The sequence below is a fragment of the Chiloscyllium punctatum genome, chromosome 13 (assembly GCF_047496795.1).
Source record: "Chiloscyllium punctatum isolate Juve2018m chromosome 13, sChiPun1.3, whole genome shotgun sequence".
Taxonomy (NCBI): Eukaryota; Metazoa; Chordata; class Chondrichthyes; order Orectolobiformes; family Hemiscylliidae; genus Chiloscyllium; species Chiloscyllium punctatum.
Genome location: NC_092751.1, coordinates 71,762,754 through 71,778,440, shown reverse-complemented (window position 1 = coordinate 71,778,440; position 15,687 = coordinate 71,762,754). Strand labels below are relative to the sequence as shown.

The window sequence follows — 15,687 nt, the reverse complement described above, 5'->3', positions numbered from 1 at the left end:
TCCATGAATTCCTATTTTCCACTTAATTGTCAGGTATTGGTTAATAGTACAAGAAGAAGTTAACGTTGGTAAAAGGAATGAAAGTTTTAGAAATTTGGAAGTATAAGGTACAGAAAGGTGAGCTCGGCTAGTTAAACCCCCCCCCCCCCCCCATTCCCTCCCCCCCCCCCCAACCCCATGGCATACATGATGTCATGGAGACTTGTTGTGGTCTGGACCAGCCTAACTGCAGTAAATTACAATGGCTGCATAAGCTTGAACTCTGGGTTTCAGAGCTCGAGCAGCAGCTCCAGTTACTGAGCTGTGTCTGTGAGGCAGACAACAAAATGGGTAGTACATTCAGGGAGGTGGTCATACCACACGTTAGGGGTAAGCAGGCAGATAGGGAATGTGGGAATACCTGGCAATCTAAGAGAAACAGGAAGGTAGTGAGGAGTTCTAAAGTCCCACTCACCAGCTGGTTTTCCATCTGGATGTTAGTGATGGTGATGGATCCCTGGAGGAGTGCAGCAACAGACAAGGCTGTGGTACCATTGGTGGCCCACCTGGACCAAGAGAGATGAGGCAAGAGTGAAAGGGCAGTACGAGAGGGGGTTATTTAGCTCAGGGACAGAGAGACATTTTTCCTGTAGTCAATGTGACTCATAGGTAGGAAGGGGTTTATTGGGCATTTTGCTGGTGTTATTGGGGAGGTTTATATTCATTGAGTTGTGGGTGGGGACCAAGTAAGAATATGAGACCTTTGAATTCTGGAACGGAGTTACACTGCATGTTTGTGAATGCAGATTATAGGTAATAAAACCAGGAAGTGTCAGGCACAATTTGTCTTGGTTGATTATGGTGTAATAATGTGATACTAATGGACACCTTGCTCAAGGAGAGGCATGTCTGAGTGTTAAATATCCCTGGTTACAAAGTGTTCAGAAAATACAGGATAGGAAAAAAAAGTAGATGCTCTGATATATTTGTTAAGGCGGGAATTTCAGGATTGGAGAAAGGGGAGCTTTCAGAGGGTTCAATGACAGAATCACACTGGCTGGAGCTCAGGAACAAGAAGAATACAGTGACAATATTTAGTGTAACATACAGACCACCAGCTAGTGGGAAGGATATCGAGGAATAAATCTCAGGGGCAATTATAGAGAGATGTAAACAGCATACAATCTTTCTGAAGGAGGACTTTAGTTGACTGTATGTAGGCAATGATAGTGGTCGTAAAAACAGGTGGCGATTGTTTTCAGGATAATTCCCGATACCAGTATGTGTCCAGCCCAACAAGCAAGGGGTCACTGCTAGCCCTGCTTCTTGGGAATGAAGTGCCAGTAGACCAAGTGACAGTGAGGGAACATTTAGGAGACAGTGATCATTGTTTCATAAGGTTTAGGATGGAAGAGGGAAAAGACAGATGAATCCATAGTGAGAAAAATCGACTGATGGACAGCAGGCTTCAATGGGACAAGGATAGAGCAAGGCTGTAACCCTGACTGAAACCACAAAGATTAACAGGAGAAACAAGAGCTGAACAATGAACTACCTTCAACCACAAGATGGCTGGAGCAGGGTAAACAAATATCCCCTCAATAGGTAAAGGAGGGAAAATAAAATCAGGGCTCCCTGAATGCAAAGGAGGTCAAAATTAAGTTAAAGAAGACAAATGGTTTTGTCCAGGTGAAACTCAGCAGGTCTGGCAGTATCCGTGGAGAGAAAGCAGAGTTCGTGTCTTGAGACATTTACCCTTCTTAATAACCAGATCATTTGCCAAATTTGAAAACACAGAGAAGTATGAGGTGAAATACTTTGGTACAAGGAACACAAATTACTGGAGAATCAATGGCAAATAAACATAATAATCTAAAGAGTGAGCAGGAACAAAGAGACAAAAGTGTACATATGCATAAGATATTAAAGGTGGCAGGACAGGTAGAGAGAGAGCTGTTAATAAAACATATAGTATTTAAGGCTTCATTAACAGGACTATACAGTACAAGGGCAAGGAGGTTATGAAGTTATAAAGACACTGTTTAGAATTCAGCAGGAGGATTGTGTGTTGTGCTGGATCTCACACCATAGTGAGGACAAGGTGTGGAAGTGGATTCTGCGAATGATTCCAGGGATGAGAAATTTCAGTTCTGATGACAGGTTGGAAAACCTGGGGCTGGTTTCCTTGGAGAGGAAAAGGCTAAGGGAAGAGTTGGACAGAGGAGAAACTGAGAAATTGGCCCTGGACATTAAAGAATCAAGAACTGGAGGTCACAGATTTACAGTGTTTTGCAGAAGAGATGAATGTGAGGTGAAGAAAGCCTTTTGTCCCCACAGTGAGTCATTTGGTCTAGAATGCACTGACTGAAAGTCTGGTGGTGTCAGGTTCAATTGAGGCATTTAGGAGGAGTCTGGATAGTTATTTAAATAGACACAGTGCACATGGGATGGAGTAAAGGCAGGAAATTGGCACAAGGTCAAAATGCTCATAGAACCAGCACAGACACAATAGGCTGAATAGATCTATTTCTTCAAATTTCAAAAACATAAAGGAGTTGATTGGCCAACTGGGAAATGTGTTATTATTTCATGTTGTGAGCTATGGAGTGGTGGGGCTACAGTGAGGGTGCACTTCTCCAGTCTCAGCACTAACCCTCAGTACGGAGATCATCCTGATTGACATGTTTTATCATGTAGGAGTGTGGTTTCTATTTGATCTGATGCTCCATGCAGTATTTATCTAAGAAGATCCATTCTCTGTGTGTTAGATTTCACAGATAAACCTCTGATACACCCTGTGGAAGTTATCACAGGAAAGCGTGTGAACCTAACCTGCATCTTCAATACAACGTGCAATGGAACAGCACCTGCCTTAACCTGGGATACTCCAACTGCTGTACATGGATCAGTCTCAATCACTGTCACTCGGCATGGAGTCACTCTGAGCTATACTTCTCTTCTGAGCCTAACACCATCACTCAGACACCAGGGACAAGCCCTCACCTGCAGAGTGAGTTATCCAACTGTGTCATCAGAGCAGACTCTTGTACTGACAGTGCAATGTAAGTATGGACATCTCTCATTCAACCTTTGCTGAAACAGCTTACACTGTGCACAGCAAGATCCCAAAATTCCCAATGTGCTGTGCACTGCATTTCAACTGAGCAATCTCAGACTGAGAGTGCAGAGACAGTTTACTGACATTACAGATGGCAATGTTGCACTCTCACAGAACTAACATTCAGACAGAAGTGCTTTCCTTCTGCACTGACGATCCATCAGTGCTGCATCGCCTCAGTAACTGACCATCGATCAGTGTGGCGCTCAGTGCTCACTTACTCTCTGATTGTGTAGCATTCTCTCAGTACTGACTCTCTGACAGTGCAGCACTCCCTCAGTACTGACACTTTGATAGTGCGGTACTCCCTCAGTATTAACCCTCCAACAGTAAAGTTGCAACAATCTCTCAGCACTGGATATATATGCAGTGGATAGTGCATATATGGAATTAGCTGCCAGAGGATGTGGTGGAGTCTGGTACAATTACAACATTTTAAGGGTATTACAATTGGTATAAGAACAAGATGAGTTTCCAGGGAGATAAGCCAAATGTTGGAAACTAGGACCCCAGGATATCTGGTCAACATGGATGAGTTGGTCCGGACTGTTTAAGCACTGTACAATTCTATGAATTTCCTGTCAACACAATGACCAGAAATGCCTACTTCTTCTGTGATTTGTGGGTAAAGAAACTGCAATGGTATCTCAGCTTTCATATACTCAGGAACTGATCATTATTTGTTTTTAGACCCACCACAGAATCTCTCAATTATTTCCCTGGATGGGATTAAAGATTCATCCATCAATATAATTGAGGGGAATTCTGCAGTCATAATCTGCTCTGTCAAGAGCTTCCCAGTATCTAACCTGACGTGGAGACATCTTAATGTCACAATGAACAGGACACGTTCCAACAATGAGCTGTGGTTGGAGATTCCTCACATTACACCCAGGGAGACTGGAGACTATCAGTGTGTGGCTGAGAATGAACATGGAGCAGTGGAGAGCTCCATAACCATCACTGTGACATGTGAGTTTATACAGACTGCAACATCTCTCAGATGTACACACACAATAAAACCTAGACACATACACAAATTACCAGCTCTCATTCTGTGTTGAAGCAATGACAACACCAGAGTACCCAGGCACTGTTTAGCAATCAGCACCCTACACAGAGAACTACAGATTTTTTCTTTTCTCTATCATTGCATCCATTTGTACTGTGTACAACAGCAATCTGAGAATATTGTAACATTCAGGGAACACTGTATTCCTTTGGCTGCTGCTGTCAACCACAGTGGTACAAGAGTGCTGCTCGTTGTCGAGTTTTCAATAGATCACTAAGTGACATGGTGTGAGTCCAGGGGTTCAATAAGCTTTGAGTTATTTAGACAGTTCGAGGATTACAAAAACATAGAGAGACTAAGAGAATGACAAACAGAGAGACTGATAAGGAAAGAGAAGTCAAAAATAGGTTCTATGCAGAACAAACTGCTGCTAAAAAGCCAACTGAAGGCCAGTCATTGTGTGGGCTTGCAGCACAGGAAGAAATCCCTGCAGCTGTTTGACCACTCTGTGCAGGTGGGACTCAGGTGAGATTCTGGAAACAAGTTGTGTGCTGTAGTTAAGACCCATCAATACTCCAGGGAGCCAGGAGGTGTCACTAAATGTTGGAGTTAAGTTTCAGAAAAACACTTAGGATCTACTGAGGTCCCAGAATAAAGTCATGAATAGGTCAGAAAGAGATTAACCAAAATTCCACTTTCACATTTAATGGGTATGATGAACCACAGCATCACTAACACCTGGGATATTGCTGACACATCTGTGGGATCTGTTTTCACTTCATTTTTCATTTGGTGTGCTCTGCAGGCTCTTTAATCTTTAATTCTGGATACTAGAAAATATCCGAACCCTACACTGGAGACTCTACTATTGTGTTGTTTTCCGTGATAAATCTAATTTCTATTCATTAAAAACTGTTGAATCTAGTGGCTTCCTTGTCGAAGTAAGTATCAGAAAATTAAATGTTGTTGACTTGCTTTCAAGCATGGCCAGCAGGTAGCTATTGACCAGGTTTGGTCTGGACTCACACCATGTCACTTAGTACTCCAGTGACTGACAAGCACCAGGGCACATACTGGGGACATGAAAGGAACTTTCTTTTTTCGAGATAGACAGCAGCTCCAATGCTGAGGGAATATAATGACAGCTTACACAGGCAATCTCCATCAGAAATGTGACACAGAAACTTACACAGAGGGAAAATGAATGCAAATTCAGAGGCATCAAAGACTGAAAATCAGTGTGATGTGCACTGTTCAGTCACAATGTTATCTTCCTTCATTTTTAGATGCACCACAGCATCTCTCAATTACTTCTGCTCACATAATTAAAAACTTATCGATCACTACAATTGAGGGGAATGCTGTGGTAATAATCTGCTCTGTCGAGAGCTTCCCAGCTTCCAACCTGACGTGGAGCCATCTTAATGTCACAATGAACAGAACAAGTTCCAACAATGAGCTGTGGTTGGAGATTCCTCACGTTACACCCAGGGAAACTGGAGACTATCAGTGTGTGGCTAAGAATGAACATGGAGCAATGGAGAGCTCCATAACCATCACTGTGACATGTGAGTGTACACAGCGTTCAACACCTACACTAGAGGGCTAACAATCAGAAATGTGGTACATAATACCACCGATGACAAAGATAGAAAAAAGGGATGAGGTCCTGCAAGAAGAATTTGGGAGCTAGGAAGTTGATTTTTAAAAAAACAGGCCTTCACAGGTACTAATCTCTGCACTACCTCCAGTACCACTCACTTGGTGAGAACAGAAATACGAGGGTTGTCTGGATGAAGGCATGGCTGGAGAGATGGTGCTGGAGGGAGGGTTTGAGATTTCTAGGACACTAAGATCCTTTTGGGGGATAGTGGGAACTAGACCTGAACTGGAATGAGATCAGCATCCTTGTGGGGAGGTTTGTTCACACTGTTCGGGAATGTTATCACTACATTGGCAAGAGGCTTGTCTCCTGGATGACTGGTTCAGCACAGGGAGATGCACAGACAGAATAAGAAGAAACAGAAAGTCAGTCAGAAAGCCATAGGAAGCATTGGTTAGTTAAGGCTGACGGGATATTGGCAAGGTTGGATGGTATTGCTTTAATGGAAGGAGTCGGTGAATAAGGCAGATGAGTGGAGGGCACAAATTAAACCTGGGAGTATGATGTTATTGCGGTAGCCGAGACATGGTTGAGAGGGGGAACAGGATTGGCAGCTCAATATTACAGGAGACATAGTTTTCAGGTAAAATAGAGAAGGAAGTAAAAACAATTGATTCGGGGATCAATTACAGCAGGAAGGAGGGATGGCATGTTAGAAGGCTCCTCAAATGAAGCCATATGGATTCAACTTAAAAACCAAAAAGTAAAGATCACATTGCTGGGAGCGTGCTGTAGAACCCCAGACAATCAGAGAGGAATAGAAGAGGTGTGTAGGCAAATTTCAGAGAGTTTAAAAGGAACATAGTAGTGACAGTGGGAGATTTCTTCCTTCCCAGCATTGACTGGCACAGTCATGATGTGAAAGGTTTAGTCTGACCGGATTCCTAAATGCATCCAAGGAGAAGCTTTTAAGCCAATACACAGAAAGGAAACAAGAATGGGCTGGTCCTGTACTTAATTTTAGGTCATGAAGCAAAGCAATTGGTTGAAATATGTGGGGGGGAGCATTTTACTGACAGCAATCATAACTCCATCAGATTGACCTGAGAAACAACAAGGATGGACCTGAAATCCAAGTTCTAAACATAGGGAAAGTCCAATGTTAATAAGGTCAGACTTGATTTACTGAGAGTAGGCTGCGAGCACATACTTTTAAGTAAATCTATGTCAGAATATTGGGACACATTCTGAAAGGAAATTGGGATTGGATAGAGCCAACATGTTCCAAGGAAGAAAAAGGGTGGAACCAACAAATCCTGTGAACCCTGGATGTCGAGGGGCAGGTGGGATTGGATAAAGAGATAGAGGAAGGCTCACGGCAGGCATTGTCAGCTCAAAAACACAGAAGCACTAAAGAAATTGAGGGTTTGGTTAAGAAAAGGAAGGAAGTATATGTCAGGCATAGACAGGATAGACCGAGTGAATCCTTATTCTGGATTAGTGGTGCTGGAAGAGCACAGCAGTTCAGGCAGCATTCAAGGAGCAGCGAAATCCTTAGAAGAGCATAAAGGAAATAGGAGTATACTTAAGAGGGAAATCAGGAGGGAAAAAAGGGGATATGAGATAGCTTTGGCAAATGGAATTAAGGAGAATCCAAAGAGTTTTTACAAATACATGAAGGAAAAAGGATAACTAGGGAGAGAATAGGGTCCCTCAAAGATCAGAGCTGAAAAATGTGTTGCTGGAAAAGCGCAGCAGGTCAGGCAGCATCCAAGGAGCAGGAGAATCAACATTTCAGGCATTAGCCCTTCTTCAGGAATGAGGAGGGTGTGCCAAGCAGGCTAAGATAAAAGATAGGGAGGAGGGACTTGGGGGAGGGGCATTGGGAATGTGATAGGTGGAAGGAGGTTAAGATGAGGGTGATAGGCCAGAGAGGGGGTGGGGGCAGAGAGGTTGGGAAGAAGATTACAGGTCAAGAAGGCGGTGCTGAATCTGAGGGTCGGGACTGAGATAAGGTGGGGGGAGGGGAAATGAGGAAGCTGGAGAAATCTGCATTCATCCCTTGTAGTTGGAGGGTTCCTAGATGGAAGATGAGGCGCTCTTCATCCAGGCATCATGTTGCCATGATCTGGCGATGGAGGAGGCCAAGGACCTGCATGTCCTTGGTGGAGTGGGAGGGGGAGTTAAGGTGTTCAGCCACAGGGCGGTTGGGTTGGTTGGTGCAGGTGTCCCAGAGGTGGTCTCTGAAACATTCCGCAAGTAGGTGGCCTGTCTCCCCAATGTAGAGGAGGCCACATCGGGTGCAGCGGATGCAGTAAATGATGTGCGTGGAGGGGTGCAGGCGAATTTGTGATGGATATGGAAGGTTCCCTTGGGGCCTTGGAGGGAAGTGAGGGGGAAGGTGTGGGCACAAGTTTTGCATTTATTGCGGTTGCAGGGGAAGATGCTGGGAGTGGAGGTTGGGTTGGTGGGAAGTGTGGACCTGACGAGGGAGTCATGGAGGGAGTGGTCTTTCCGGAACGCTGATAGGGGAGGGGAGGGAAATATATCCTTGGTGATGGGATCTGTTTGGAGGTGGCGGAAATGACGAAGGATGATACGATGTATCTGGAGGTTGGAGGGGTGGTAGGTGAGGGACAAGATTCAAGGTTCAAGGGGTCCAATCGCCACCAGGACAGAACCCCACTGGTCCTCACCTACCACCCCACCAACCTCCAGATACATCGTATCATCCTTCGTCATTTCTGCCTGACCTGCTGTGCTTTTCCAGCAACACATTTTTCATCTCTGATCTCCAGCATCTGCAGTCCTCACTTTCTCCCTCTAAGATCAGCAAGGCGGCCTTTGTGTGGAGCCACAGAAAATGGGGGAGATACTAAATGAGTATTTTGCATCAGTATTTACTGTGGAAAGGAATATGGAAGATATAGACTGAAGGGAAATAGATGGTGACATCTCGCAAAATATCCATATTACAGAGGGGGAAATGCTGGATGTCTTGAAACGGTTAAAGGTGGATAAATCCCCAGGACCTGATCAGGTGTACCCTAGAACTCTGTGGGAAACTAGAGAAGTGATTGTTGGGCCTGTTGCTGAGATATTTGTATCATCGATAGTCACAGGTGAGGTGCCGGAAGACTGGAGGTTGGCTAACATGGTGCCACTGTTTAAGAAGGGTGGCAAAGACAAGCCAGGGAACTATAGACTTGTGAGTCTAATGTCGGTGGTGGGCAAGTTGTTGGAGGGAATCCTGAGGGACAGGATGTACATGTATTTGGAAAGGCAAGGACTGATTAGGAATAGTCAACATAGTTTTCTGTGTGGGAAATCATGTCTCACAAACTTCATTGAGTTTTTTGAGGAAGTAACAAAGAAGATTGATGAGGGCAGAGAAGTAGATGTGATCTATATGGACTTCAGTAAGGCGTTTGGCAAAGTTCCCCATGGGAGACTGATTAGCAAGGTTAGATTTCACGGAATACAGGGAGAACTAGCCATTTGGATACAGAACTGGCTCAAAGGTAGAAGACAGAGGGTGGTGGTGGAGGGTTGTTTTTCAGACTGGAGGCCTGTGACCAGTGGAGTGCCAAAAGGATCGATGCTGGGTCCTCTACTTTTTTACATTTACATAATGGGGAGGCATGGTGGCATAGTGGTTAGTAGTGCTGCCTCACAACGCCAGGGACCCAGGTTCGATTCTAGCCTCAGGCGACTGTATGGAGTTTTCACATTCTCCCCGTGTTTGTGTGGGTTTCCTCCAGGTGCTCTGGTTTCCTCCCACAGTCCAAAGATGTGCAGGTCAGGTGAATTGGTCATGCTAAATTGCCTGTAGAATTAGGTGCATTAGTCAGGGGTAAATATGGGGAATGGGTCTGGGTGTGTTACTCTTTGGAGGGTTGGTGCGGACTAGTTGGGCTGAAGGGCCTGTTTCCACACTGTAGGGAATCTAATCTAATTTGGATGCAAGCATAAGCGGTACACTTAGTAAGTTTGCAGATGACACCAAAATTGGAGGTGTAGTGGACAGTGAAGAGGGTTACCTTAGATTACAACAGAATTTTGACCAGATGGGCCAATGGGCTGAGAAGTGGCAGATGGAGTTTAATTCAGATAAATGCGTGGTGTGGCATTTTGGGAAAGCAAATCTTAACAGGACTTATACACTTAATGATAAGGTCCTAGGGAGTGTTGCTGAACAAAGAGACCTTGGAGTGCAGATTCATAGCTGTTTGAAAGTGGAGTCGCAGGTAGATAGGATAGTTGAAGAAGGCGTTTGGTATGCTTTCCTTTATTGGTCAGAGTATTGAGTACAGGAGTTGGGAGGTCATGTTGCGGCTGTACAGGACGTTGGTTAGGCCACTGTTGGAATATTGCGTGCAATTCTGGTCTCCTTCCTATCGGAAGGATGTTGTGAAACTTGAAAGGGTTCAGAAAAGATTTACAAGGATGTTGCCAGGGTTGGAGGATTTGAGCAATAGGGAGAGGCTGTACAGGCTGGGGCTGTTTTCCCTGGAACGTCGGAGGCTGAGGGGTGACCTCACAGAGATTTACAAAATTATGAGGGTAAATAGGGTAAATAGGCAAAGTCTTTTCCCTGGGGTCGGGGAGTCCAGAACTAGGGTGCATAGGTTTAGGGTGAGAGGGGAAAGATATAAAAGAGACCTACTGGGCAACTTTTTCACACAGAGGGTGGTACGTGTATGGAATGAGCTGCCAGAGGATGTGGTGGAGGCTGATACAATTGTGACATTTAAGAGGCATTTGGATGGGTATATGAATAGGAAGGGTTTGGAGGGATATGGGCCGGGTGCTGGCAGGTGGGACAAGATTGGGTTGGGATATCTGGTCGGCATGGACAGGTTGGACCGAAGGGTCTGTTTCCATGCTGTACATCTCTATGACTCTCTGACTCTAAATAAAAAATATCTAAGAGGAAATTTAAAGAGAAAATTCGGAAAGCAAAAAGGGGGCATGGAAGGAAAGTCCCAATTTATTTCACGAGTACAATAAGACTAAAAAAATGGATAAGGAAATGGAAGGGCCCATTTAGGTATTTTGTATGTGGAGCCGAAGGATGTGGGTTAGGTTCTAAATGAATACTTGGTTTTGGTGTTCACTCATGAGAACAATAGTTTAGGTATCGCCATCAGGGAGATGGAGTGTAATATACTTTACAAAATTAGCTCAGACAGACAGGGGGCTCTGAGTGACCTGGCAGGCTAAAAACTAGACAAATCGCAGGACCAGATGCAGTGTATCCCAGGCTGCTAAGTGAGGCAAGGGAAGGAAATATCAGGAGAACTGGCAAATATTTTCAATTCCTCTGTGGCCATTGGAGAGGTACCAGTGGATTGGAGAGAGCAGTCAATGTGGTACTAGCATCCATGAATGAATGGCAATTCATTTGCAATATTCTACTCCAACTTCAACAAGGCTTTAGATAAGGTCCAACTTAGGAAGCTGTTTGCGAAGGAGAACGTCAATGGGATCCAAACAGCATTGCCAAATTGGATTTGGAGTTAGCTGAGTGGCAGGAAGCAGAGGGTCATGGTTTGAGGGGTGTTTCTGTGACTAGAAGCCTGTATCCAGTGGGGTCTCACAGGGATCATGACTGGAGCCCTTGCTGATTGAAGCATATATAAATCATGCAGAATTTAGGAGGATTGATCAGTCAGTTTGAGGTTCGTCCAAAACTCAGTGAGCTGATAAACACTGAAGCATTCCCTCAGTATTGACCCTCGGATAGTGCAGCACTCCGTCAGTACTGACCCCCAATACGGAAGCACTCCCTCAGTACTGACCCTCTGACACAGCAACACTCCCTCAGTACTGACCCTCTGACAGTGCAGCACTCCCTCAGTACTGACCCTCTGACACAGCTGCACTCCCTCAGTACTGACCCTCTGACAGTTCAGCACTCCCTCAGTACTGACCATCTGACAGTGCAGCACTCCCTCAGTACTGACCCTCCGACAGTGCAGCGCTCCCTCAGTACTGACCCTCCAACAGTGCAGCACTCTCTCAGTATTAATCCTCTGATAGTGTGGCACTCCGTCAATACTGACCATCCGACAGTGTAGCACTCCCTCAGTGCTGACCCTCTGACAGTACAGCACTCCCTCAGTGCTGACCCTCTGACAGTGCAGTACTCCCTCAGTACTGACCCTCTGACAGTGCAGCACTCCCTCAGTACTGAATTGAAGTGTCTGCTATGGTTACATGATGTGTGGAGGAGGAAACCGCGCTGCTATCTTACCTTTCACATTATTGGCAGCATCTGACGAGCAGATGTAATGAACTGATCATTATTTGCTTTTAGACCCACCACGGCATCTCTCAATTATTTCCCTGGATGGGATTAATCCAGGTTCATCCATCAATATAATTGAGGGGAATTCTGCAGTCATAATCTGCTCTGTTGAGAGCTGCCCAGTATCTAACCTGACGTGGAGACACCTTAATGTCACAATGAACAGGACACGTTCCAACAATGAGCTGTGGTTGGAGATTCCTCACGTTACACCCAGGGAGACTGGAGACTATCAGTGTGTGGCTGAGAATGAACATGGAGCAATGGAGAGCTCCATAACCATCACTGTGACATGTGAGTTTATACAGACTGCAACATCTCTCAGATGTACACACATACACACAGACAAACACATACACGTTATCAGCTTTCAGACCGTGTTGAAATAATGCAAATTCCTGAATGACTAGGCACCCAACTGAACAAGCAGCATATCTATCCAAAACTGCAGATTTATCTGTTCTAGGTTATTTTTTGTTGGATCAATTTGTCCTGCGTACAACAATTTTGTAACATTCATGGAACATGATATTGTGTTGGTTTGTATTCCTGGAAAAGTGCAGCCAAGTCAGGCAGCATTCCAGGAGCAGGAAAGTCAGATTTTGGGCATAAGCCCTTCATCAGGAATGGAGGCCCAACACGTTGATTCTCCTGCTCGTCAGATGCTGCCTATCTGGACTCTGGTCTCACTATCTCCTGGTTTGTATTGTCAATTTTTCAACATGACACTGAGGTTAATCCAAGGATTCAGCGTTGGTTTGAGTTTGATTCAGTTACACAATTCAAGAGAGAAAGAGAGAGAAAGGATGTGGCACAGAGGGAGAGATACCACGAGGTGGAGAGTGCGAGAGAGCGCATTAGAGTTTAGAAGGGTGAGGGGATATCAGTTTGAAACTTACAAACTACTGAATGGCCAGGACAGAGTGGACATTGAAAAGATGTTGACAAGAGATACTAGGACCTGAGGGCAAAGCCTTAGAATAAGAGGAAGATCTTCTAGAACGGAGATAAGGAGAAACTTCTTCAGCCAGACAGCTCTGGAGTTCATTGCCACAGAAGGGTATGGAGGCCAGGTCATTATATATATTTAAGATGGAGATAAGTAGGTTCTTGAGTATCAAGGAAATCAAGAGTTATGGGGAGGAAGTGGGAGAAATGGGTGAAAAACTTCTCAGCCTTGCTCGAATGGTGGAGCAGGCTGAATGGTCAAATTCCAGCTGCAAGGTCTTACAGAGAGACCATGAGAGGGAAGGAGAAAGATGGTGAGAACGAGAAAAAGGGACAGAGAGAGAGAGAGAGAGAGAGAGAGAAGGGCGGGGTGGGCGGGGTGAGGAGAGAAAAACACAGAGGAGAGAAAAAGAGAGAAAAAGATCAATTCCAACAACACGCTGTGGTTGCAGATTTCTCACGTTACACTGAATGAAACTGAAGACAATTAGTGTGTTGCAGAAAAAGAATATGGAATAGTGGAGGTGCCCATAGCCATCACTGTGGGATATGAGTGTACACAACATTCACCATCTCCACTGGAGGGCAACAGACAGAGATTGTGATCCATATTGGTACCAACAGTCTAGGGACATAAAGGGGTGAGGTGCTGAAAGCTGAACTTGGGGGACTAGGACACAGACTGGGGAAAAAAAAGACTTCACATTTTGCAATCTTTGGATTACTTCCACTGCCTTGTGCTAAGGAGCATAGAAATAGGTGATTCGTCCAGATGAATGTGCGGCTGGAGAGATGATGCAGGAGGGAGAACTTTTGATTTCTAGGACATTAGGACACTTTTCGGGGGTGGTAAGATGTGTACAGGACTGACAAGTTGCAACAGTAAAGGAATGGGGCCAGCATCCTTGTGGGGAGGTTTGCTAGCGCTGTTGGGTAAAGTTGAAACTAATTTGGCAGCGGGCTGAAATCCTGAGGGATGTTTCAGCAAAGGAAGGTGCACAGCCAGAACTAAAAGAGACAGCAAGTGAGTCAGGAAGGCACAAGAAGAATAGACCAGTTAAGACACAGGGAGATTGGCAAGGTTGGACGTTACTACTTTAATGTAACGAGTCTGACAAAAAATGCAGATAGATGAAGGTACAGATTTAAAAATGAGATGTGTTACTATTGCTTTCAATAACATTGTTGAGAGAGGGACAGGATTGGCAACTTAATATTCCAGGATACAGGATCTTCAGGTAGAACAGGGAAAGAGGTAAAAGAGGAGCAGATGTCACAATACTGACCGGGGAATCAATTACAGCAGTAAAGAGGGATGACAGGTTCATCGGCTCCTCAAGTGAAGCCATTAGATAAAACCTTTACTCTGAAATGTAGCGAACACATTGTTGAGTGTTCACTAAAGGCCCCCAAACAGTCAGAGAGAAATAGTATGGAGGTAAATTTCAGAGAATGCAAAAAGAACAGGATAGTGATAGTGAGAGATTTCTTCTTTCCCAAAACTATCTGAGGTAGTCCTAATGTGAGAGACTTAGAGTGAGCGGAATTCCTAGGATCCGTCCAGCACAGCCTTTTAAAGCCTGCACAGTTAGTTCTTCATTAATGTGATGATTCCATTCTTGAGCAACCCCACATTATAGTAAAATCGCACTTTAGAAACAGCGCTTGAAGTGTTGGTGATATAATCACGACACAGCCAACAGAAGTTTTAAAACTTTGTTGACTGTGTTACAATGAATTCACCTTGATGAAATGCACGTTATAACAGAACGACCTGTACCCAGGAGAGCCCGCAAGGCAGGGGGCTTTATTATAGGAAGTGAAGCAGTACAGGTGGTTGGAATATCTGTGAGAGAGCACTTTGTGGACAGTGATTCTAACTCTGTTAGATTCAAGACAAGGATGGGTCTGAAATCAAAGTTCTAAACCTGGGGAAGGCTGATTTTAATAAGATCAGATATTATTTGGGCCAGATTATACTCAGAGACATGCTTTTCAGCAAGTCTGTGCCAGAAACATGGGACACATTCTCAAAGGAAATAGAGAGAGTTACAGGTGCACAATTTCCAATAAAGATAAAGGGTGGGATCCACAAATCCAGTGAACCCTGAATGATGAGGGATATACAGGGCTGGATAAAGATAACAGCCAATGGGATCCAAGGAAAGTTGGTAAATTGGATCCAGAATTAAGCAAGTGGCAGGAAGTGGAAGTGGGTGATGGTCAAGGGGTGTTTTTGTGGCTGGAGGTCCGTGGATTCTACAGGGATCACTGCTGGAGCCCTTGCTGAACCAAGTACATATAAAAGATTGAGACATGAATGTAGGCGGGCTAATCAGTCAGTTTGAGGATGATACAAAATTGATAAATAGTGAGGAACAGCCTTAGATTACAGGACAATACAGACAGGCTGAACAGTGGCAAATGGAATTCAATCCAGATAAATGTGAGGTGATGCAGTTTGGGTAGGATAAATAAGACAAAGGAATATAGGGTGATTGGTAAGACCCTGGGGAACACTGATGATCACCGAGACCTTGGTGTGCATGTCCACTGGTCTCTTAAATGTAGCAGCTGATGTGATCAAGGAGGCATATGGGATACTGGTCTTTATTAGCTGAACAATAGAATACAGGAGCAGGTAGATTATACTTGGGACTGTATAAAATATTGATTAGAACAAAGAACAAGAAAAATTACAGCACAGGAACAGGCCC

The 15,687-nt window shown here is 44.6% G+C and overlaps 1 protein-coding gene across 1 annotated transcript in view; it reads left to right on the top strand.

The window, feature by feature from the left end:
- The window catches only part of LOC140484469 (myelin-associated glycoprotein-like), a 589,058-nt gene that overhangs the window by 16,250 nt on the left and 557,121 nt on the right, over positions 1 to 15,687 (top strand). The window contains exons 3-4 of the mRNA XM_072582876.1: positions 2,748 to 3,041; positions 3,788 to 4,069. Of these exons, the coding sequence (XP_072438977.1) occupies positions 2,748 to 3,041; positions 3,788 to 4,069 (576 nt within the window). The remainder of the gene's footprint in view (positions 1 to 2,747; positions 3,042 to 3,787; positions 4,070 to 15,687) is intronic.